This window comes from Pinus tabuliformis, chromosome Q (genome assembly GCF_031772625.1).
Source record: "Pinus tabuliformis cultivar Carrire ecotype Pingquan chromosome Q, CPIR1, whole genome shotgun sequence".
Lineage (NCBI taxonomy): Eukaryota > Viridiplantae > Streptophyta > Pinopsida > Pinales > Pinaceae > Pinus > Pinus tabuliformis.
Window position 1 is genome coordinate 19,356,484 of NC_142296.1, and position 26,878 is coordinate 19,383,361.

General features: G+C 40.2%; 1 protein-coding gene across 5 annotated transcripts in view; it reads right to left on the reverse strand.

The window, feature by feature from the left end:
* Positions 1-19,052: 19,052 nt before the first annotated feature.
* Positions 19,053-26,878, reverse strand: part of LOC149218069 (Major facilitator superfamily protein) — a 109,551-nt gene continuing 101,725 nt past the window's right edge. The window contains exons 6-10 of one of the 5 annotated variants that reach the window (XR_016249129.1): positions 20,620-20,802; positions 20,246-20,331; positions 19,954-20,042; positions 19,736-19,850; positions 19,053-19,477 (exon numbers count right to left, since the gene is read on the reverse strand). Coding sequence is in view for 4 of the 5 variants with exons in the window: in XM_089383791.1 (XP_089239917.1) it covers positions 19,668-19,850; positions 19,954-20,038; positions 20,246-20,331; positions 20,620-20,802 (537 nt within the window). In the remaining variant the exon portion in view is untranslated. The other 4 variants (XM_089383791.1, XM_089383792.1, XM_089383793.1 and 1 more) reach the window with 4 other exon arrangements.

The following is a 26,878-nucleotide window of genomic DNA, read 5'->3' on the forward strand; positions in this document are numbered from 1 at the left end:
GATCTCCGCCATTCATTTCTTGACTCCATTATATTGCAATCGGGGGTTTGAGCAATGTTTACAAAACTTAATATAATAGAAAATGTCGATATTATATACTGCTGATATGATTACTCCGATAACTTTGTTTATGCTCCTCCGTTGTTTTCTTCCTATCAGTTCTTCTTGGGCAAATATTACAAGCGATACTTCCAATATGGCTCCTTCAATGTTTTCTTCTTTACTCCTCTAATATTGTTGTTTCTCTTTGTTCTTCCAATAGCACTTACCCTTGGGCATATGCAATAACCTGCTTCCTTGATGGCTTCTGATGAACTCTTCCTCTTATTCTTTGGCTTCATGGCTCCTCCTCTTTACTCTTTCTCTTTCTCTTCTGATGGCTTCCGATATCTTTTCTCCTCGGTTCCATTGTTTCTATTATGTCTGTATTCAATCCTTGGATCCTCCATGAGCAGTATTATGATCAATGGGCATCAATGGGAAACCACACATCACAAGAATTTTCCATCACAAACACTGCCATATTGACATCAATGACAACCTAGATTAACAGATCACTCACTTATGCTTACACTCGGTATCAGCATGCATTCACACTCACATTCACTTTCAATTGCCCGTCAGCGAGTCTGGGCAGCCTTGGCCTGCACTCTGCCTCACCAAGACAACATTGCGCAATCCTGAGAGGGAAGGCTCTGCCTTCCTCTCCATAAACGCGCATTTCTTACCAGCAGGTGTTCCCGGGCCTGCTTTACGCAATCCTGAGGGACAATGACTATTGGCCAAGAAAATTACGCAATGCAGTCATTGAGCCTACAGCGATTGCCAGATGAGATTGTGCATTGCGCAATCCCAGCAATCAACAACCAGACTGGACTATGCATTGCGCAGTTCCAGCAGCCATTCAGTGTCCCAACAGCCCAGAGTGTGCCTTGTGCAGTCTTGGGAGTCGGTCTCCCAACCTCCCTGTCGAAATTGCGCAACCTTCATGATCAGTCACACATGTATGTTGCAAGTCAGTTCTCAAGTTCATTTTGGTTTTCGACTGATAGATTGTTTGCCATGAGTGTTGCCATGTCTCTAAGTATTGCATATGTTCATCTGCCTCTCAACAGTGCAGGTACAATGGTTTCCAAGAGAGCAAAGTCAAAGACACCGTCCAAAGCACACCTAGAGATGCAATCGATCAAATGTCTATGATCTTGCCTTCTCACAAAGATACCAAGTTGTTCGTAGACAAGGACATCAAGATATGATAGCAGCATCATCATAGCAAGCAACATCATAAACAGTAGCTGAAGGCAACATACCTAATGCAGCAAATGTAGTGAATGCAACAAACACAACGAATGCAGTGAGTGCAAGAGGAAGGTTGTTGACAACACAGAGGCGGAACAAAGTTGCAAGCTCAAGAAAATCCACTGATGATGAAAGCAACTTTGGAGACTCAGGATATGAGGTGACGGCGCGACATGAAGATCACACGAAGATAGGGAATGGAACAAAGAAGGAGTTGCATGTGCTAAAGCAGCAACTCAAGAAGAACATGAAGCTACACAGATAAATGAATGAGTTGCAACAGGATCAGAAACAGAAGCGGGCACAACGTGCACTCACAGATGAAACTGTGCCTGTACAAGTTAAAGATCCATCCCAGCAGCTGACATGGAGCAGACATGGTGAGCAGTGTTGTTAATCCCATGCAAGGGATTCAGCAGCATGCACGTCATTTTGTGCTCGCATGCAATCCAACCCATTCAACACACTTACCAAGGAGAAGACAAGAAGCAAGTCCAACTGGAGTTGAACGTGTACTTCGGCTAGTTGATGCACATGATCACTAGCACACACTTGAAGATCAGCACTGACACTATGTATCAGTGTGTTGCCGGTTTAGCCGCACCCAAGAAGAACATGCGCATGTTAGTAGACGAGTTGGATGAGGGGCCGAAACAATGCACTAGATGCCACGAAGTTGGTTTCATCACAATAGACTAAGTGTCAGTGATGTCTTGCAAGGCTTGCTCAAACCATGTTGTGTCACATGAGTACATGCGCATTGTAATGTTGAGTCACGTCAAGTGTAAGTCAAGTGTCAATAGTTGGATGTAACAAAAATAGAGTAGGTGAAGAGTCATGAGGGTAGTTGAACTGTCACAAAGGGGAATGTCAAGGGTCACCCCACCCTTTGTTATAAATAGTCCCTCATAACTCATTGTAAAAGCTTTTGGTTAGCCAAGCTTCTGATAAGACTATCTTGAAAAGAGCTTGGACAATATTGTAACACGCTTTGGCTTCTCCAATGCACGGAGCTAGTTCATCTCTTTGGAGGAGAAGGCGGATGTCGCTATAACATTCCACTGTTGGGGCTAGCGGGTTTACATAGATGTATTGTATGATTGGAACTTACACTTTTTTGTATAATAGCATCCAACACGTTTGTGAGATATTTTTCGGCGAAAATCACATGGAATACCATTTGTCGACGCGTTTCGAACCAACTAGTGTGGTTCATTCGCCGAAAAATCTCTCACAAACTTGATATGGATCATAGAAGCCTGAACTCTATAATCCAACACGTTTTCACACATGTATTGTATCTTCTGTAAGACTGATCTTTAACACTTGTAATGCATGTTGCTTTAACCTGTGTTCTACATCTGAACTGATTCATTTGTTTTAATGCTAATCCATTAATGGAAATGTGTTGTATATGTTGTTAATGTTGTCCCGTCCGTGTCGACTGCTCTGCCAGACATCAGACAGACCTTTCACATGAACCTAGTTGTAACAACCGTTGCACTAGTTTGGACTGATCCGTGAGTGTTGTACGTGTTATCTTACCTTGTATGTTGTGACTACCGCATCCAAGTGGACTACTTCGTCGGAAGCTATGTATGTTCTGTGCGTTGTGTGTTCCTAGCCGAGTTGGCACTGATCCCTTTCAACCTGGAACTCACCTTCACCCTCATCTCACCCACCTATGTTAAAACCTCTCATACACCTTCCTTGACTCACTACAACAGTGACACCCTTGCTACTGACAGAATTATCTTACTTGCCTCTGTGCGACATCGTGGTCAAGGCATTACCATACGACCCACTGCTGGGACTCCTACACCAAACGGTCTGAGGTCTGATTGGGACTTCTTACCAAGGAGATCCCCTTACATGTTGGCGGGTCCAGCACCATCAACATTTTGGCGCTAGAAGGAGGGCCAGATGACAAGCTGAGTCCTCACATCTGTTTTGAATCTCTACACATCTATCATGACTAACTACCGAGTTGCTCTTCCGGAATGTATGTCTTATGGAAACAATTTCATCATCCTGAAAAATCTCTCGAATAACTTGTCTCATAAAACATTTGATGGTGGAGGCTACATAGCCTTGGTAAGGCACGCAGTCAGTGTTGTAGGCTCATGCGAAAGACATGGATTCTTTGAAGAATACATGAGTTGCGCACTATTCATCTACACACTTCGAGGGCACCCAATGCACTAGTGTGCCACGCTGCCCAAAAAATCCATTCATTATCTTGTTCATCTGGTCACAGAGATATAGCGTGCTTTCAATCACATCGACCGCCAAGCACTCAACACAAAAATTTTGAAATTACGAAAAGCACCCAATGAATCCATTGAACAGTTTTACATGTGTTTTTGTAATCTTGCATGCCTATTCCCAGAAGATGATATTGATTGGGAATTTCTTAATGGAAGATTTGAGTATCTTCTTCACGTATCTAAACAAGTTGGGAATTTCTTGATTTGGGAATTTCTTGATGGAGTTGCGCAATCACAGGCAAGCACAGTTGTTGCCACAAGTGATTATCCACCTTCACCTCATCAAACAGCTCCACCATTGCGGAGTGATGTGGGATATCATATGCACACCTCGGTTGAACTGTCACATCCTCCCACCCCACCTGCTCTTGATATTTGTGCAGATTTGGCTTGCAAGCCTGTTGGTTGTCACATGGACTCATTCCCTTGACCTCCATCCTCGCGTTTTGTTGATCCTCTGGATTGTATTGTCTTGTGTTCTTCCATTCCGGACTCCTCGCCTGTTGTGAACGAGGATCAATTTGGCGACGGAGTTGGTGTTATGTAGCCAACCTGCGCCATCATTCATGCTGAGTGTGTGCGGGAGTCTAAAGAAGAGCCCACGGTGAAGGGTGACTCTCTTCCAGCCGCGCCTCATCCACTTCATCCTGACATCCCTTGTGATTCTGCCACTGCTGATTTTCCCTTTGAAAACTCATTTTTGGATGCTTCTACTTTCGTTCATCCACAGGACACCTCAGATGTCAGTTTGTCATTACAGCGCGGAGAGGACACATCTTCCTCAGAAAAGGCATTCAATCTGTCATTTATCTTTCTTGAAAACAAAGAGGGTGAACATATTTGCTTCTCATCTACCCCTCTACCCAGTTCATCAAATCATGAGGACGCCAACAAAACATTCTAAATTTTCTGATCTTGGTTGTCGTGATCTATTCACTTCCTCATCCGATCACGATGTTGATTCAACCGTTGTTAATCTATCCAAGACACTGGTCTACGATGATCTATTTGTCCATGAGGTTGAAACCCCCCAGACTGTCGAGGCACTTCAACCTGAGCTGATGGTTACATCAGGCCCTCATTGTCCTAAGGTTGGTCTCACTTCCGGTCAAGAAATTGTTAAAACACTCAAGGCTACTCATCGCTCTTTTCTTTGCACTAAAGATCAACCAAACACCCAGATTTTGCTTCCTCCAATCGAACTACACGATCCCATCACTCATGCATTAGAAGAATCTTACACATCAAGCACACATGCACAACACAAGTGGTCTACCTTTCTCACATTTTCTTGCATGTCACAGTCAAGAGAATGCATACACTCAACATCTGCACGCAGTGTAGCACAACATCATGGCAGCACCACAGAATGCATGTCATGCACTATCACTCATCTATGTTTTGTGGTCACTTGTAAGCTTGGAGTGTGTTTGTCTTCTATTTCTTGTTTGTTGGTTCGCACAATTGTCTTGTTCGCGAACCTTGCCTTCACCAACATGGGTCAACCAATGCACCAGGCACAACATTGGAACTATCACTTCACGTGAGATGACCCATGCACTGTTAGCTTAGGAGTAGGAGAAGTGTTTGCTTTTGAGTTGTTTGCTTGCATGCTTGTTCGCTTACTTGCTTTGTTTGTTTGTTTGTATGCTTGCTTGTTTGCTTACTTGCTTTTCTTTTGCTTTTGCTTCTACTCTTGCTTTGCTTTGTTGTTTGTTAGTTTGCTTGTTTCGTTTCGTAGGATAATTTCACATGAAACCATGTATGACTCTTGAAGCAAGCTGGGTAAAGTACAAGAGGTCGTGTGCTGCTATCACTACTTGGTTATTTTTCATCCTCCCTTTGTATGAAGAACTTGTTACTTTCAGTCCATGACACGTCGATCGAAAATACGTACTATTCGAAGTGAACCTTGGTGAAAAAACAATGCTTGCGCGCTAACTAGTGTCACCTACTCTAGTCGGTTGTTTTTGGGTTAACCCTTGTCAGCTCAGTCAAGTAGAGTAAGGTGAGGGGGAAAACCTTAACAGGCATGTCAGAGGTATAATAAACTACTTCTCTGCAGGAACAACCTCTTCTGCTCTCAATAAGTCGAGATCCCTCTTCCACCTTTGAAATGAATAAGTGTTATGCACAGTTACGAAGATGAAAATGAAAAAAAATAAAAATATAAAAAATTTAAAAAAAATGAAAATGAATAAGGCGAAAGAAGAGAAAGGCTTCCTGCGCAGAGAGGTGATGCAAGTAACTCCGTCGGGGTACTGACCAGGCTCGCTGGCAGCGAAGCCATGCTTGTGTTCCTATGTGACTCTGTCGGGGTACTGTCTAGGTCTGCTGGCAGCGGAGCAACACCAGAGATGAAACCAAGACTCTGACAACTATATTGCTTGTGCATCAATATACCCCTCAGCCCCAATCAAAACAACTATGTTGACTTGGCTTGGAATGTGTGTCAATCGACCAAGAGTTTGGCAGATGCTACATCTTACAATCAAGCTAGTGTGAAACCAAGAGGAGCTGAGAACTAAGCAATACTTCCAGAGGTGTTAGACTTTCTTTTCACGAACAAGGTCCATTCAAAGAGCTAGAGTTCTACCAGTGTGTCGCCAAGTGTTATATCGACTACAACCATCCTCCAAAATTTTGCCTTAGCTTTGTTTTGGAGCCTCCCTTCCAACCCTCACTACAATTTGCATTGCTTCGTCAAGTTCACAAGATTCAGTGTTTTTATCGCACAAAGGCAGTCTGTCGATCACAGCGTGATGCACTCCCCTCACAGGCTGTTCACCCGGACTTGGTCCAGCTTCAGGTTGAGCAGCTTCCCCTAGAAAATTATGCATTTCTGAAGGGCAACTAGCCTTCCCTCCAGAGATTGCGCAATCCTGTCTGGCAACCTGCTGGGATCCAAGATTGTGCAATCCTACCAGTCAACACCCCCAGCAGGAATTGCGCAATTTTCCCCAGCAGGGCTACTCAGCCCAAAATTTGCGCAAATCTGGGCAGCAGTCAGCTGATCTGCCCAGAAATTGCGCAAATCCCCTGGGAAGTCAGCCCAGCTCCCAGCCAGAAATGCGAATTTCCTTCAAGCAGTCGAACAACCTCTTGCATGTGCAGCTGAGTTGATTGGTTCCCTCTGAAACCGAGCAACATTGACTTGCATGCATGGGTTGCTTCTCCCAAGGCAGCATGAAAAAGCATCCCTTGTTTCAGGGATCTATGTTTAGCAGTTGGAGGTTACATGTAAGGATCAATTCAGAGACCTCCCACTAAGTGTCGCTTCCCCTAGATTTGTGGCATGCGCGTCACAACCTCGATGTTATCAACACTCATCAACTGGACGCTACAGAGTTCATTCCTCACATCAATCTTGCAGCGTTGACATCCCACATCGCATCTAGGAGCAGTGGGCACATTCGGCACAGCGGTTTTGGGGTAAGCTCGTTTCCCATACCTTGTGTTGCATTTCTACTGCTTTTTGTGTTTTCGCTTGTATGAGTATTGTTTGCTTGATTTCTTTGAACATCTGTTGTCTTTTACATGTATATTAGCTTGTCCTAGCATTGTTTCAGTTTTCTTCAACATCTCACTGTTTTCGCATGCATGAACTGTTTTTCGCGAAAAGTCGCCGATTAGGCGACTCGCCTCACCCACATGCATGTTGTTCCATTTTATGAATCTTCCATTCACCATTTGCATGCATGATCATTCACTTAAGATTACACTCGATATCAGCATGCATTCGCACTCACATTCACTTTCAGTTTCCTGTCGAAGAGTCTGGCAGCCTTGGCCCGGACTCTGCCTCACCAAGACAGCGCAATTCTGAGAGGAAAGGCTCTGCTTTCCTCTCCAAAAATGCGCATTTCTGCCCAGCAGTTGTTCCCCAGGCCTGCTTTGTGTAATCTTGAGGGACAGTGACTGTTGGCCAAGAAAATTGCACAATGCAGTCACTGAGCCTGCAACCATTGCCAGCTGAGATTGCGCATTGTGCAATCCCAACAGTCATCAGCCAGACTGGACTGTACATTGCGCAGTTCCAGCAGTCAGTCAGTCTCCCAACAGCCCAGACTGTGCCTTGTGTAGTCTTGGCAGTCGGTCCACCGACCTCCCAGCCGAAATTGTGCAACCTTCATGATTAGTGACACAAATATGTTGCAAGTCAGTTCTCAAGTTCATTTTGGTTTTCCACTGACAGATTGTTTGCCATGATTGTTGACATGTCTCTAGGTATTGCAGATGTTCATCTGCCTCTCAGAAACGCAGGTACAATGGTTTCCAAGAGAGCAGAGTCAAAGACACCATCCAAAGCACACCTGGAGATACAATCGATCAAATGTCTATGAGATTGCCTTCTCACGAAGATATCAAGTTGTTCGTAGCAAAAACATCAAGATATGATAGCAACAACATCACAACAAGCAGCATCATGAACAGACATCAAGATATGATAGCAACAACATCACAACAAGCAGCATCATGAACAGCAGCTAAAGGCAGCATACTGAATGCAACGAATGCAGCGAACACAACGAATGCAGCGAATGCAATGAATGCAAGAGGAAGGTTGTTGACAACACCGAGGCGGAACAAAGTTGCAAGCTCAAGCAGATCCACTGATGATGAAAGCAACTTTGGAGAGTCAGGTTATGAGGTAATGGTGCGACATGAAGATCGCGCGAAGATAGGGAATGGAACAAAGAAGGAGTTGCATGTGCTGAAGCAGCGACTTAGGAAGAACATGAAGCTGCACAGATAGACGAATGAGTTGTAGCAGGATCAAGAACAGCAGTGGGTGCAACGTGCACTCACAGATGAAACTGCTCCCGTACAAGTTAAATATCCATCCCAGCAACTGACACGGAGCAGACATGGTGAACAGTTTTGTTGATCACATGCAAGCGATTCAACAACATGCATGTCATTGTACACTCACATGCAATCCAACATAATCAACACACTCACCAAGGTGAAGACAAGGAGCAAGTCCAACTAAAGCTGAACATGTACTTCGGCAAGTTGATGTGCATGATCACCAACACACACTTGAAGATCAGCACGACACTATGTATCAGTGTGTTGTCGGTTTAGCCACACCTATGAAGAACATGTGCATGTTAGCAGACGAGTTGGATGAAGGGGTCAAACCAATGCACCAAATGCCACGGAGGCAAGAGTTCGCTTCAGCAAGATGTCACCATGAGGTGCATGCACACCATCACGGACAACCAAGCTTGGTATCAGCTCACCACATTCACCATCACACGCATGTCAAAAAGTTGGTATCATCATGATGCAGGAGCATTCAGCTCAACAATATCATTGTATTTTAGTAGACATAGGGGGTCTTGTATTTTAAGGAAGTTGGTTTCCTAAGTGTTGAATTAATGTAATTACTTAGGGTTTGAATAATTTTAATGAAAATAGGAATTAATTAAGTATTGTGAAGCATATTGTAAATGTTCTCGAATGTATGAGAATATGAGAGAATTAGGATAGTTGAGAGATTGAGAGATTTGAAAATTAATTGCAAATCTTAGATTAGGAGTTAGTTCATGATTTTGTGGATTAGAGAGGATCCTTGGAGATAAGAGGATTTAGGATTTTGTTGAGAAGATTATAGATATAAACCGGGAATTGGTTGTAGAATCCTTTTGTATAAATGTAAGCCTAAAAGGCATAGTCAAGGGTTAGCTAGTTAGTCAAGTCAAGTTAGTAATTAGAGGTTTGATTGTAAGCCTAGGGGCAGATTGTGAAACAGAGGCCACTGACATTGGAAATCAGGTCTAACAGAAGAAATTGTGTAAATACCTGTTTATTAATGCAAACAACTCGATTCTGAGTTTATGTGTGTGTATGGAGTAATTTAGTTATAATCTGTGTGAGCTAGAGTAAGTTCTATGTAACAGAAGTTGCATGTGCAGAATCAGAGGCGAAATACAAAGAAGAGTAACAGAGAGGTGTTACGGCTTTGTACACACTGACAGTACAGGGGGAAGCCTTTAATGTTACAGTGAAGGTGGAGGAGCATAAAGGCGTGAGCGGATTTAAGGAGGAAGTTAAGTGGCAAAACAGTTGAAGACCAGAACCCTGAAGAAAGTCGAAACCACAGAGGAACATTGAAGGAACGACATAAAACCAAAGTAAAGAGAAAGACGAAGAGATGAGGTAACGATGCACAGGAGTCATTGGATCTAAGGATCAATGAACGAGGCTGAAGGCGATGGGCGACCAAGATTAAGTCGTGCCACATAAGTAAAAGAAATGAACGGTGAAGATTCAATCCAAGTAATTGCGGAAGGTGAAAGGCGGGAATTGATTTGGACCGTCAGATCGACATGGTAGATCGACGGTGATTAGTATCCGCAGCGGGGGTAGAGAGTATGAGATGCCTTGATCGCGGTTGAAGGCCCGCAATTGTTATTAGTCGTCGATCGCAAAAGTCAATGCTTACGTCACAGTAAACTGCGGGGTTAAGTTGGTTGATAACTCGTGTGCTAGTTGAAGGGCCGCAAACCATAGGATGTGATGACCTCCGTCATCCAACGGATACTGGGCCGTAAAGAGATCGAACTTTAACTTCAAAGGCGGACCCAAACATTTATAGATTAAGGTTGTATAATCCTTATCGGCTCCGTAAGGCAGCTAAACGCCGTGCAAGTGGTCTGTGTGATATCATTGTGGATCGTCAGATCAAATGGGTTTTGATCTAAGGCGCAGGATCAACGAGCAGCGCTGTTGATCGGGGAAGAAGGTTATAGGCGCAGTTTCATTTTATTTGAAGTCCAGTTGTGTTACCACATATCGCATGTGAGAGGAATTGTCTTAGGAATGTGATGAAGTCAGGTGATGCAATATTGTGACAGTCGTTGATCTGATGGATGAAATCAACAGTGGAAAAGGCAATCACATATCACAAGTCGGGAGTTCTGAATGCACATTCTATTGAGTCCTTTGAAACCCCATGATTGCGATATATGATGCGCTGGCACATAGGGTGGGGTTTGGTTAATATGCACAGGTATAGAATTAACCAGAGTTGGTATAAAGGCTGAAGGGCTGAGTTATAAGGTTCTGCGGCAAAGGATTACAAAGGGTCGGACTGGGGTTAGTTATTAACTCGTTCCGCATGAGGGTTTAATTAAGGGGCCTTAAACCTTAATGTATGAAGGTTTGACCAGGCAATTCATTAAAATTCCAAGGATAGATGAGATTATTCATTTTATATGCACACTGTGAGTGACGCAGGTTTTTCCTGCATCAAAGTGGTCTCAGAGCAAAATTGTGATTGAAACATTTAATATTAAGGCAGCATAAAGAAATTTTGTGTGAAAAATTCTTTGAAAAGAATTTAGAACGGAGTTATGTTTTGAAGGTGTGTATACAAGCGAATGGTGATGAAAGCAGGTAAGAGGAGATCAGATTCTAATCTGACAAACAGTAAGCACACAGAGATAAAGTATAGCAAAATATTGGGAGAATTGCAGATGCAAGGGAATAGAGGACAATCCATTCAAAGTGCAGGTGAATGGTAGAACAAGATCATGCAGAGATCTTGAAGGTGAGATGGTATGTTTTTATTTTAATTTGATTTGAAGATTGGAATATGTGGTCTTTATATTGATACATAGGTGACAGCAAAATAAGGTGAGAAGATTGCAACAACCTAGAGCAAGGAGTGCTCAATTGGTTCCAGAGGAAAGAACCAAAGAGATGCTAAAAGACTGAGCTCAGAGGAGAGAAGCTTAGTGAGGCATATGTAGCAAGAAGGAGACTTGTTACTGCAGAGGTATTGTTGCAACTCACAAGAAGATCATAAGGGCAATTCCACAGAGGATGTGGGTAGAATTGCTAAGTAATGAAGGAAGCTGATAAGACTTTCTAAGAAAAAGAAGTGGTCAGAATCAAGTATTTCATTGTGATTGAAATACAAGAGGACAGTTGTGTTCTTAGAAAATGCAAATGAGTTGAAACCTAGAAGGAGCAAAGAGAAGTGCTCAAAAGAGGTTCCAGAGATAGAGAACCAAGGGCTTGCCAAAAGACCAAGTACCGAAGAAAGCTTGGTGAAGTAAGTGGTAGCAGGGAGGACTTCTTGTTGCAGAGGTTTTAATGCAGCTCATAGAGAATGAGTGAGGAACTCATAGAGATGGAGGAGAAAATGACTACTGATAATCATAGCAGAGGTTTTGAGGAAGACCATAGCAGAAGAAAAGTGAAGAAGGAGGATGCCAAGGTAAATGGCAAGAAAATGAGTCAAGAGGAGCTTGACAAGGAAATTACAGAGATAAAAGAACAACTCGATGCATTAGGGAGGATACTGGAGGAAAGCCAGAGATTAGGTTGGGTATTAAAGAAGAAGCTAGTAAAGTGGCATAAATTACAGAAAAGGCTACAGCAGAGGAAAGTAGTGGCTGATGGGAAAACTCAGAGAAGCTGAGTTGGAAATGGACGTTTCCATTTGTGAACTAGAGTAGGGTGAAGTTCTGGTTGAAGATTAAGACTTGAACACTGAAACTTCAAGTGAGACCAAAGGGTCGCATGATTTTAAATCTAATAATTTGTGTATGTTTGCAGGTGAAACATGTGAAGAAGGACAATTTGTTGATATTGTCATAAAGGAGGAAGAAGACAGGCAGAATCTAAATTCTGTTCTGAAAGAAGTAGAGAAGGATATCAAGCAATCAAGTGAAGGACTTGATGAGATTGAAGAAAAGACCATTGAAATATTTTTGCGTCATGTAGAGGACTTGGAACAGCAAGAGGACTTGATGATTGAATCATCAAATAAGATCATGAGGTCTCATGGTTTTACAACTGACAAATTGTGTGTGAATACAGGTATTGCAAAAGACAAATCATCTTATGGAACTGTCTTGAATAAAGCTGAAATTTGACAAGTATGATGATGACTATCTTTCAAATGAAGATCAAGTTGAGTTATTACAAAAGGAGGAGTTCATAAATTCCTTGCTTAGTGGAAAAAATATATTTAGTAGAGATGAGACAGTTATGTCTTATGATAAGGAATTTGCTATTGATGAGGACAAAGAGGAATTGGTTTTCTTAAATGGCCAAAGGGGGAGTGATGGACAGACCTAAAACTATCACAAAAATGGAGGATCGGAATTTTATTCTAATCAAGAATGAAGTAGTGTCAACAAGAAGTTATACTTGTGACGGAGAAGAAGATAATGAGGATTGTATAGAGCTTTTAGGAGAAATTCCAAGTGAGATGGCAAATTTATGGCATGAGTTAAGTCTTTTGGAGAAAAGGCTAGAAAACCAAAAAGTAAATGTTCAGGTTGTAAAATCAGAACTGAATGAGAATGAAGAAATTCACTACAGTGGACAAGGACAGGAAGACATTATCGAAACAGATGGTGTGGAGGAGAGACTAACTGACAGTGTCGTGAATTCTGTTGAGAATTCAAATTAGCATACTGATGTGCTGATAGAGGAGGAAGAATCAGAGCAGCATACTGAGGTGTTGCCAAAGGAAGAAAAGGCACAAAAGCCTTATGGTTCTTATTTTAATAATTGTTTGGTAAGTGTAGGTTTAGTTGCAGATGCTGGAGAAAATTTGGCACAGATGAGCAGCCAAATAAAAATGAAAGAGAAAGATTATGTGGAAGTATTTAATCCATGGAACAAAGATGTTCAATTGCTGGAGAAAATGCTGGAAAGTCAGGATTCAATACACAAAAAGATAATCATGAAAGAGGGTGAGGATGAAAGGAAGGCAGAACAAGTAAAAATAAGCGAAGAAAAGTAAGTCGACAACTTCAAAGCGAAGAATAGCAGTTTGAAGAGTTAGTAAATAGTAGCAACAACCTGAAACAAAGAGAAAGAGGTAACAGTAAGTGGCAAAGTATGGACCAACCCAAGGATGTGTTGGAAATGGGAATTGAAAAACTATCGCAGTTGATGATGAAACAGTCCATATGGAGAAGATTGATAGCAACATGAAGGATGATCAATCAGAGCTTGAACCTGATTGACAAAGAGAGAAAAATAAAACAGAAGACAGTAGACATACAGCAGCAGCAAAGGCGCAAAACATTCAGACAACTACAAACTAAAGTTTGGGACCCTGAAGGTTTTCTATCAACATATGAAGACACATGATCAGGAAATCATGAACGTTTTCTACTTTGGGAGTCTGATGCAGGAGCATTCAACTCAACAATATCATTGTATTTTAGTAGACATAGGGGGTCTTGTATTTTAAGGAAGTTGGTTTCCTAAGTGTTGAATTAGTGTAATTACTTAGGATTTGAATGATTTTAATGAAATGTGAATTAATTAAGTATTGTAAAGCATATTGTAAATGTTTTTGAATGTACGAGAATATGAGAGAATCAAGATAGTTTAGATATTAAGAGATTTGAGAATTAATTGCAAATCTTAGATTAAGAGTTAGTTCATGATTTTGTGGATTAGAGAGGATCCTTAAAGATAAGGAAGAGATTTTAGGATTTTGTTGAGAAGATTATGAATCTAAACCAGGAATTGGTTGTAGAATCCTTTTGTATAAATGTAAGCCTAAAAGACATAGTCAAGGGTTAGCTAGTTAGTCAAGTCAAGTTATTAGTTAGAGGTTTGATTGTAAGCCTAAGGGCAAATTGTGAAACAAAGGCCACTGATATTGGAAATCAGGCCTGAGAGAAGAAACTGTGTAAATACATGTTTATTAATGCAAACAACTCGATTCTGAATTTGTGTGTGTATGGGGTAATTTAGTTATAATCTGTGTGAACTAGAGTAAGTTCTATGTAACAGAAGTTGCATGTGCAGAATCAGAGGGGAAATACAAAGAAGAGTAACAGAAAGGTGTTACGGCTTTGTACACACCGACAGTACAGGAGGAAGCCTTTAGTGTTACAGTGAAGGTGGAGGAGCATAAAGGCGTGAGCAGAGTTAAGGAGGAAGTTAAGTGGCAGAACAACGAAAGATCAGAACCCTTAAGAAAGCCAAAACCACAGAGGAACATTGAAGGAATGACATAAAACCAAAGTAAAGAAAAGGACGAAGAGATGAGGTGACAATGCATAGGAGTCGTTGGATCTAAAGATCAACGAACGAGGCTGAAGGCGATGGGCGACCAAGATTAAGTCGTGCCACATAAGTAAAAGAAATGAACAGCAGAGATTCAATCCAAGTACTTGCGGTAGGTGAAGGGCGGCAATCGATCTAGACCGTTAGATTGACGGTGATTAGTATCTGCAGTAGGGGGTAGAGTATGGGATGCCTTGATCGCGGTTGAAGGCCTGCATTGTTCTTAGCCGTCGATCGCAAAAGTCAATGCTTACGTCACAGTTAACTGCAGAGTTAAGTTGGTTGATAACCCGCGTGCTAGTTGAAGGGCCGCAGACCGTAGGATTTAATGACCTCCATCATCCAACAGATATCGGGCCGTAAAGAGATCGAACTTTAACTTTAAGGGCGAACCTGAACATTTATAGATTAAGGTTGTATCATCCTTATCAGCTCCGTAAGGCAGTTAAATGTCATGCAAGTGGTCTGTGCGATATCATTATGGACTGTCAGATCAAATGGGTTTTGATCTACAGCGCAGGATCAACGAGCAGCTCTGTTGATCGAGGAAGACATCAACCGTCGGATTCAAGACAAGATCGACGGTGGAGATTGAAGTGATAAGATTTGTGGAGAGCGAACCCAAGAAGGTTATAGGCGCGGTTTCATTTTATTTGATGTCTGGTTGTGTTATCGCATATCGCATGTGAAAGAGGAGTCTTAGGAATGCGATGAAGTCGTGTGATGCGATCTTGCAACAGTCGTTGATCTGATGGACGAAATCAACGGTGGAAAAGGCAATCGCATATCGCAAATCGGGAGTTCTGAATGCACATTCTATTGAGTCCTTTGAAACCTCGTGATTGCGATATATGATGAGTTGGCATGTAGAGTGGGATTTGGTTAATATGCACGGGTATAGAATTAACCAGAGTTGTTATAAAAGTTGAAGGACTGAGTTATAAGGTTCCGCGGCAAAGGATTACCAAAGGGTCAGACTGGGGTTAGTTATTAACTCGTTCCACATGAGGGTTTGATTAAGAGGCCTTAAAACTTAATGTATGAAGGTTTGACCAGGCAAGTCATTAAAATTCCTGGGATAGATGAGATTATGCATTTTATATGCATATTGTGGGTGACGCAGATTTTTCCTGCATCACATCACAGCGTACCGAGTGTCACAGTAGACCGAGTGTCAGTGATGTCTTGCAAGGCTTTCTCAAGCCATGTTGTCTCACATGAGTACATGTGCATTGTAATGTTGAGTCACGTCAAGTGTAAGTCAAGTGTCAATAGTTGGATGTAACAATCATAGAGTAGGTGGAGTCATGAGGGTAGTTGAACTGTCACAAAGGGGAACGTCAAGGGTCACCCCACCCTTTGCTATAAATAGTCCCTCATAACTCATTGTAAGGGCTTTTAGTCAGCCAAGTTTCTGATAAGACTATCTTGGAAAGAGCTTAGACAGTACTGTAATGCGCCTTGACTTCTCCACTGCACGGAGCTAGTTCATCTCTTTGGAGGAGCAGGTGGATGTGGTTGTAACATTCCATTATTGGGGCTAGCGGGTTTACATAGATGTCTTGTATGATTGGAACTTACATTTCTTTATATAATAAGAGCCAACATGTTTTCACACATGTATTGTATCTGTTGTAAAACTGATCTTTAACACTTGTAATGCATGTTGCTTTAACCTGTGTTCTACATCTGAACTAATTCATTTGTTGTAATGCTAATCTATTAATGGAAATGTGTTGTATATGTTGTTAATGTTGTCCCGTCCATGTCCACTACTCTACCAGACATCAGACAGAGCTTTCACATGAACTTTGTTGTAACAACCGTTGCACTCATTCGGACTGATACGTGAATGTTGTACGTGTTATCTTCCCTTGTATGTTGTGACTACCGCATCCGAGTGAACTGCTCCGCCAGAAGCAGTGTATGTCCTGTGTGTTGTGCGTTCCTAGCCGAGTTCGGACTAATCCCTTTCAACCTGGAACTCACCTTCACCTTCATCTCACCCACCTGTGTTAGAACCTCTCATACACTTTCCTTGACTCACTGCAGTGGTCACACCCTTGCTACTGACAGAATTATCTTACTTGCCTCTGTGTGACATCGTGGTCTAAGCATTACCATATGACCTACTATTGGGACTCCTACATCAAATAGTCTGAGGTCTGATTGGGACTTCTTACTAAGGAGATCCCCTTACATGTTGGCGGGTCCAGCACCGTCAACACATCTTTAAACCACCACCGGTTGAAATCTCGAGTTCTCCCACCTTATGCCATCATCTCAGAGCACATTCAGCTTATTGTTGTCATGCATTGTTGTATTTTTGTATTAGAGCTCTCTTATTGGACTCGTATATAGCCCTTCGGATTAAGGGGGGATGTTGGACACCTAATCCACTAAGGGTTATGGTTTGGAAGTTGAACAGTCATTGGAATTCAAGAGACCTTGGAAAATGAATTCAGTGGTCATGTCAAATGTATAAATGTATATCATCGTGAATAATAAATGCAATTAACACGTATTCTTTCATATCTTGTTTCCATTTGTGTGTGTTTAACACATGCAATGCGAACACTATATTCACATTATAAATCCTTTAGAAATTTATGATGCATGGTGAAATGAACAGTGATATAACTCTCATCTAAATATGCCTATGTCGTGAAATTTAATTGTGCATATGAAAACTATATTGGGAAGGTTGATTAAATGCTAATCCATTTTTTCTACACACTTTTAGTACATTAATCAATATAAAATTCACACAATAGTTTTCTGGTGATTTAATATCAATACTAGGCCCCAGTGGTTGAGTTTGAATGCCGAAATGACATGATCAAAATCTGATGATTCGTTTTGCAGAATTTTGAGCACTGAATCCTACATCATAGAATCATACTTCTTGAGTTTTGAGGAAGAACATTATAATCACATTTGAATTTCCCATAATGCTGATGGTTCACATGTTCTAAATATAATATCATTGAGCACATGTTCTAATGATCCACTCTTTATTTTGTCACTATGAATTGATCATTCATTTCCAGCATTCTAATGCAAGTTAAAATTCACTCGACAAACTTCTATTAGATTCTTTTCAATCAAGCAAACACTTTGCAGACCTTAAATTTCCACTCCTTAAGGCAAATCTGGTCGTTTGATTAATAATTCATAATTAATTTAAGCTAACTGAGCTCCCAGGTTTACAGGATTTAGCTTAATTGACCTTTGAGGATCCCCCTAGACTAGGCTTGCCATAGTCTGAAGTGTTGGGCAAGGCCACTAAAATGGAAATGAATGGCTTGCTTGAAAGTTGCATCTAGGCTCTCTTGTTGTGTTAGGACTTTTACTCTTAAGTGAGTTTGGGCAGTAACAGGCCTCTCACACATCATTAATTTATACTAATGAAAGGTGTGAGGATTGATTAGTGAAGGTTACACAATGAGTGAACATGAAAGGTTTTTAACACTAATGAAATTGATTCCTTCCAATAGATTTTAAGCCATTCCCCCAAGTTTAAGTTTATTCTAGACAATTTTATTTTAAATTGCACTCTTTGAAGACACGCGTCTTTCAAGAGATGGTCATTGATCCTTTGCCGTTCATCAACACTATGGTATCTCTTCCAAGACAAAGTCTATGCCTAGCAGATCTAAATTCTTATTTATTCCACCACCCTAAATCACTCACCTGCAGTGAGGTACATCATTTAATATAATCACTCTACATGGTTCATTGTAAAGACAACATCAAACCCAAACCATCTAGATTTAACATCTACTTTCATAGATAGCAGTCGTATCGAATCCCACGGTAAGTTTCATAAGCTGCCAACGACTAAAGGTCCACATTATGCTTTGTATAAAACTTATGAAGAAGAAGAAAAGTACTATCATAGTGTAGCAACTTACATGGCAAAAATGAACTATATGTTCACCATTACCACTGCATGTCAAGTGGCAATCTGCATTTGCCATCTTATGGCAATTCATTAGTTTGACATCAACCCACATTCTGTGGCTCCAAGTGGATGTCCTGCAGTTCTTAAGATGTGGAAACATAGTCGATCTCCAAGCTCTAAAATTTATACCAACCAGAGGAAACTTCAAGTACTTATTCCCAACTTTATGGAGTTTCAATATATTTGACAGGGGAAGGTGGGATTTAATTTTGAAGCATATTTTCTTGAGAAGAAAAAACAATCATTAATGATTCAATGGTCTCTTCGAGATAACATCAAATTCAGGCATCCAAAATCTATTGAATCTTGTCAAGATTAGACTGTACAAAAGCACTCACATAAAAATATACAAGGGATACCTGATGAAAATAAGAAATATTCCAATGACTATCACCCTTGTAGCCAACTTTATCACAGATTATAATTTATAGCAATAAACACGAGCCAACAAAATACTCCCGACAACCAAAGAACTGAAATCAGATTTCATTTATTAAGTCAATGGATGTCAAAAGGGGCAGTCTAATTGACAAAAAAATTCAGTTGCAATGACAAAATTATTGAATAGAATATTATACAGTGAAAACATACCATTCCCCGAGAATACTCCTGGGAAAAGCAACAGTTTTGAACCATGATTACAACAACTGCATGCCACCATAACTCCTCCGTGAGAAACAAATGAATTCTTATAAGCATATTCAAATGGCCCACCCATAATCCAGAAAACTAAAAACGACTCCTTAAAACCTCAGCATTCCTTGCTATGTAGACTAGAAGTATGGGTAGCATGTCTGCCTCAGAATCTTCGAAGTTCAATATAGGTTTCCAGAACTTCAAAATCATTTTGGGAAATAACACAAAAGCTTTCAAGGCCTGTCCATTGGGGTCTTATCTGCAAAATCAAAGAACAACAAATAAAGCCTTTAGTGAGGTTCAGCATATATTTATACATCGTGTTTCCACAATGACAACTTTCAATTTAGGTTGTAGAATTTTAAAATTTACAGCCATCCTCCCTTAGAATTCTAGAAAAGATAAAAAGTACCCTGCACTGGTTTGCAAAGGGAGCACAATATCCATCTCTAGCTCTGATGTCCCTTTAATTTCAACAAAAGGTAAAATACCCAATTGTGCTGGATATCCAAATTACCATTAGCAACACAGCTCCATCGATTTAAAATATGTAAACAGCCAGCCCCTGAAAGTAAACCTAGTACAGACATTGTCAAAATTGTGCTGTTCTCCAGATTATGATAGTAGCCACCCTACAAAATGCAATGTCATCACCATAAGAAAAACCTTAAGCATGTTTATTTCCATAACATATTTAACGGAGACTGACATTTCTAACTATTAGTACAGACATACCCTCATCAGAACAAATACAACAGCTATATTGACTGGTACACGAGATATGCTTATCATACCAGCACGCATATCGTTTGGCACGTATCTGTCTTGGGACATAAACAGAGACAGGATGTAAGATCCACCATCTTCTTTAAAGTCTAAAATGAATCTAGGCCTCTTTGAAGAACATACTTATAGGAATGTGAGAAATCTATTATAAATTTCTAGATTGAACTTCACTTATCAGAGAATTTTGAAGCAGAATAACATATTTTTTGCAGGATTAACATTTCAGTAGCTAACAACTTACATGCTTCTCAATCTTGCAAGCGAAGGTGAGATGATTCCTACACAGGCATTGAACAGACAAAATAAAGCCACAAGCACCCCAACCTCCTGCAAATAATTGTCATCTTCAATGTTCAAACCCAGATAAATGCTCGAGGTTCTTATCAATAACAGGCATCACTTACAATGCTTCCTCAAACAACAGTTACCCCAGTCTCTCTAGCAATCGATGATTTTGTACACCAATTAGATTCTATATTCAAATACAAATTTCATTGTGAACATTATAAAATGTAAATACCAAACCTTTATACAAAAGTCAAATACTGAAATAAATTTCTTTCTGAGGCAATTTGTCCATAAAATGATCAAATCTTGAAAAAGATAGACAGAAACCTGATAATCATAAGCTGGGACTGCTAAAGAGAAACTTGCAGTCACAAATGCAGTCGTCAGATATGTCTCTGGCCTCATAAAATGTGGTCCACAAAGTAGCCATGATACTGCTAAACTACCAAGCATTGTAGAACCCATCAAACAAGGATAGATCATACTGATGTTAACCTCTCGTCCATCTGCCTGCAGTTCATATTTTGATGTAAGCATCAACATAAAGTGGCCTCTAAATGGTGGGATGAAATGAAATAAATGATACCAACTACAAAATTCAAGAAAGAGAAAAAGGATCCACCATGAGTAAAATTAAACTATTTCCAAACAATACTGTGCAAGATCACATCATCAGAAATAAAATGATGCAATACCTCAAATGTCAAAATAAGATAGACACCAGCAAGACAAAAGAGATTAGCAAGACAAACTTCAATGTAAGTTGATATTAGGGGCTCTAGGTGTTATGCAAGCTGATACCTCAGATTTATTGGACGCAAAGGTCATTTGTTCAAAAACTAAAATCATGGTACCACTCACTCCCTGATATGAAGGATCAAAGTTCACTAGTACATATTCCAATGGCATTTTTGTGCACATATGTAGTTAATGGCCTTGAGAGAATTGAAATAAAAATTGTCCATTGGCTAAACATCATAACTTAATTACTATCTCAAGAAAACACTGTCCTCTGTCCATAAGCCCTTACTAATTTGCTGTCTTCCCCCACCTTCCAATCATCGATAGGAGAAATTCTCTCAGGCCTCTCCAGATTCCAGTTGAAGTCAAGCACATTCAAACGTCAAAATAAGATGGATACTGGCAAAACAAACTTCAATGTAAGTTAATTTTAGGGACTCTAGGTGCTCTGCCAAGCTGATACCTTCGACTGATTGCACCCAAAGGTTTTTGTTCAAAAATAAAACCAGAGTAACCACTCAATCCCTGATGTGACAAGAGGACCAAAGTTCTGCACATAGTACATATTCCAAGTGAGAAAAATCACAGAAGAATGTGGGCAAAGAATGCAAATCATAATATACTAAAATAGACAATGATACACCTGAGTCATACTCAATATGGTGTGGATGTCAATACATATAAAGGAGACTGTCCCACACCAAGATCCCGTAAAACCACTTTATTACTTAACCGCTATCTTAATCTAACACAACTCTATTTTGACATGTGACATAAGTCAATAGCAAAGTACGTTATTACTTAATTATTTGACCATTATTACATCCTAACTATAACATTTCAGTGGCAGTTTTGTGCCTATGTAGATCATAAAATTCATTACCTTAAGAGAAAAGAAATAAAACTGTTAACAGTCAAATATCCTAACTTAATTACCAGCTTATGCAAACTCAGTGTGTCCTCTCCACCAGGCCGATACAAGATCATTTCGCCGTTTTCCCTCTGTGATCCCTCATGTATCACGAGGATTATATTCCAGTTTGAAGGCTCTACTTAGGCAGGCTGCAAGTGGAGTATTATGGCTATTTGCCATCTCTTGTCATTTGATTGCACAGATTTCAGTGACTATTATGGTTCAGTTGGATTACCTTCACACATGGCATACAGGTTCAAGATCCTCTGATGGAGTGTTATGGTGTATTGAAGGGGGGGCTATTTTATTGCGCACACACTTTCTTGTCTCTTTCGACCACCTTCAGGTAGGTGCTGATGTGTCTTGACCCTTGAGTAGGAATGTTGATTTGCTTGATTGTTGATTTGCTACCCCACCCTAGAGCATTTTACTTTGGATATTACATACTGTGGTTTAATATTGATGTACCTTGACTGGGCAATGCACATTATCCTGGTCTATGAATACTCCAGAGTGCTACATTCATGTGCACAAGTTTATGGTGGTCTAGCCTTCCGAAGGCTATAGTAGTGTATAATTGATGATGTATTTGTTTGGTGATGAAGCACCCTAGTGGATGTTGATAATGTGGCATTCCTTGATGGGGTTGGTGGCATAATGGAGTAAAGCACTCCCCTTCTCTAGTATTTTTTCACATATTTTGAGGCATGGGATCCTTTGTGCATATGTTTCTAGGTCACTACATATCCACCTTTGGTTTTAGATGATTATTATGGGTACTTGCACATGTTTTACTGGATGGCACATGGTATTTGATTATATTATTCTTATTTTGGGAGGGTGTGCCCCTTCCATGCAATTGCTCATGGGGCACACCATTTGGAGGAGTTTTTGGCCTTTGTTCACATGGATCTGACCACAGCTTGGGCACACTTCTTGAGGTCACCCCAATTTTGATGAGGATTATAATGGCTCCATGGACTGCCATTGCACATATTCCTTAAAAAAAATTATTTGATGGGTGGTGGTTACTTCTTGGAGACTACTCCCTAGCTGTTCTTTCATATTTTTGGCACATATTGGACCTACTGCTGCAAAATCTTGCACCTCGGTGCAAAGCTTCACCAAGCAAAGAAATTGGTGCAAAGCTTCACCAAGCAAAGAAATTGTGCAACAAGACAAAGGTATCACCACTGTCACCTCAGCAACAGCCCCTCTTCTATTTTAGTGGTGACTACCAGCCACCACAAGGGAGGCTTCTCAGTAGGACTCAGGGATCAAATAACCCTAGAAAGGCTAAAGCTAAGTGCCCCCCAAGGATCCTCCAAACTAACCCACCAACTCTCATGCTTGTAAAGGCTAGGTTCAAGTGGGGATGGAGTATAATGCAAGCAAAAGGTTTTGCATCGTCTATGGGTCAATCCTAAGGCTTCTTGAACCTTGGGAGTCTCAAATAAAGTCCCAAAACACACCCTAAGCAGGAAAAACACAAGGCTGCAGCAAACTAGGTCAAAATCTGCAATTTGGGACAGCAAACAAGGCTTTATTACAGCAGCAAAACTAACCATTCAAAACACATGAAAAGAATATGTGATGAAAGGTTATATAATTAGCAACTTAGGAAATAAAATTCAGCAACTTTTCGCAGTTCAATTAGCTGATAAATGCAATTTAAATAATAACATCAACCTAAATTTATTGCAGAAAATTGCATGAAAAACACAGATATGCTTCTCCAATGCACTTTAAATCAATTCTATGGCATAGGACATTCATCAAAGAGCATTATTAAACCAATAATACGTTTTAGGTGAAATGTATCCCCAATGTCAATGCAATTAAATAAAAAGTGAATTTTAATTAAACTAGGGTTTACAAGATCAAAACAAAATTAAAACCCATCCACCAGATGAATGACAAGTAGTGCCTTCTCCACCTAGGGTAATGGAGTCTAGAATGCAAACCACAAACAAGGGAAATCTAAAAGGGAAAACCTGATTCCAACACACTAGGGCAAATTAAGCTACTTGTCCTAGGGTTTAAACTTTAAATTAGGGTTCTCAATTCTCTAAAAATTCAAGGAAGAAGAATTAACCTATTCTCCTCGTCACATATTTAGAATATGAGGACAAATTCAACAAGGGACATGCACACAAATGTCAAATTAACCTACTTAACAAGAGTAGCAACAATTCCCGTGAAAAATTATACAAGCATAGTAAGTAAACCAACTTTACAACACATGCAAGATCCAAGATTCATCAAGAAAACCTTTGAGAAGAGCTCAATCCACAAGAAGTGAAACCCTAGGCCTAGTCACTCAACTAGGCCTCCATTGCGCACCAGCTCAAGAGAAATCCAACTAATGAATAATGAATAATGAATTGTTGGAAACACTGAGAGGGGGGAGAATCGGTATTGCTTATCAATTAATATATTTTTTAACTTCACGGAGCATTAATTGTTATTAGCATTAGATAAACATAAACATCCATCAACACCATTCAACAATGCACAACAATAAAGACAGTAGACACAGAGATTTTAGGTGGAAACCCCTCCCGAAACAAAAACCACCGAACGCTTCTTAATATTTGTCTTCAATAAAATGTACATCAATAGGAAGCTCCAACTTCAATCATTTTCCGCTACAACTAAGGGAGGCTCCAACCCCCTAGTTTACAGGCTACAACCTAACAGATGCACCAACACCCTATTTGCCAGCTACTACTGGATGGACGCTCTAACACTCGAGTTTATAGGCTCCGACTTGAAGGAAGCACCGACTCCCTGATTTAGCACGTGCTACTGGAAGGATGCTACAATACCCTGCACAGGCTCCACCCTGCCCTAGCACCACCCTAAAGTGTTCTCAGGCTCCAACATGGAGGAGACTCAACTCTCCTGCCTTGTACCATCTTGCCACCCCGCTTAGCAAGTTGCCACTTGCCCTGAAGGCTCCAACCTTCATCTCACCACAGCAGACCAAGTTTCACAATTTTCAGACTGGATCCACCTGTGCTCAAAATCAATACAAAGAAATTGCAATAATCAAATTTGCTATTGTTCAATCTGCACGTCAAACTCTAGCTGTCAATGTCAATGTTGTACTTCAACTATTGTTTTTGAAACTATCACTTGTCACTCTCATTGTCACTACTGCTACTACTACACACTTCAAGTTGTTGCCGCACACATTGTCAAAACTGTCATACACAGTCACAATCGTCTTACTATCACTATCGAAGTTACTACCACATCCAACTCACTGCCAGACATTGCTGTCATATTCTTAATCATGATGTTGTACTATCTAGGCATCATTGTCAAAGAGATACACCATCACTGTCAAGGAGATACAAAGGTTATTGCCAAGTTCACTATATATAACTTGCATCAAGGTCACTTCAGGTCATTGTCAAATGGATCAACATAATCACTATCATATCATGCACCATAGTTATATTACAAGATTACGATCATCAAGATCTGCAGGGGTTACTGTCATGGTGATCACTGTCTCATTGTATTGAATAAAGAATCAAACCCTAGCTACAATAATGTTGCCTTGTTCCTATTCGACTGCATTGTTCAATTGGTACAATATTGTTGTCAATCCCAAAGCAATATTACAGTGTTGCTGGAAATATCAATGTTGTATGATTACTGAAACCCTAGCAACAATGGAAATACAAGTCACAGCATTGTAGAATTTATACAAACCCTACCAATATGGTATCAGGTATACACGTTAAGTCATATCATATCATTGTACAAGCTTATCATCTGTCATTCACAACATTGTCACATCACAACATTTTGTCTCTATGAGAGAATCCAATCATCGTGGCATGAAATCTTGTGAGGTCAACTGTCACAATTATTTGTCAAGCCATAACATCACCACTGCCACAATTACTTGTCAGGCTATAACATCACCACTGTCACAATTATTCATCAAGGTCATTGAGTTATCTATTATGAATAAAATATAGATATAAATAATGTAAATATAAATAATAATAACACATTATAAACAATGATTAATTAGTGATTAGTTAGTGAAGAGGTATGTCCCTAAGGACATGATCGTTCATAGAGGGACACCTTCCTAGGGTATATAAGCATTCCCTCACTCTCATTTGTAAGACCACTCGCATTCATACATTTAATATATATTCTTGTATCTTCAGTGGAGATCTACATATTCCAAGTCTTTTGGAGTGTTTAACCTGCTATAAAAAACCTTGTTCGTTACATTGGTATCAGAGCATTCCTCTGAGTATAAGAACTTTGTTCATTACAACGGTATCAAATTGTTCCTCTGAGTAGACGAACTTTGTTTGTTACATTGGTACCAGAGCTATTTGATCCTCTGGTTGCTCAACTGCTAGTGATCCAGCCTTTCGCCATCGCTCTTTCATCAACTTTGTTATCGCCGTAATCAAAGCGTTTCGCTACAAGTGTTTGGAGATTCTCCATCTTGTTGTCAACCCTTTGGCCATTATAAATAAATAAAATATATAAAAAATAAAAATAAAAGTAAATAAATAAATAAAAAGTTTAAAAAAAATTATATATATATATATATATAAAATAAAGAAAACGATTATATAAAAGAAAAAGAGAGAAAAGATTATATTAAACCTATTATAAAAAAAAAATAAGAATAAAATAAAATCGAAGCGGCTGAGGTCGCTGACCAACAACGGATTGTATTTGTTGTCGTTGCTGACCAAACTCACACCTCGACCCCTAGCCGTCCACCGTGGTCGTCGACCTCAGGCCACCACCTCATCGCTGCCAGCGACCATTCTCTGTTGTTGGTTGTCTCCAAACATTGACACCGCTAGCATCAGTGACCCGTCTACATTCTGCAGAGAGGACCACCGACCGAATCCCTGCCTCGAAGCCACTGTTGAGCCTTTTCCA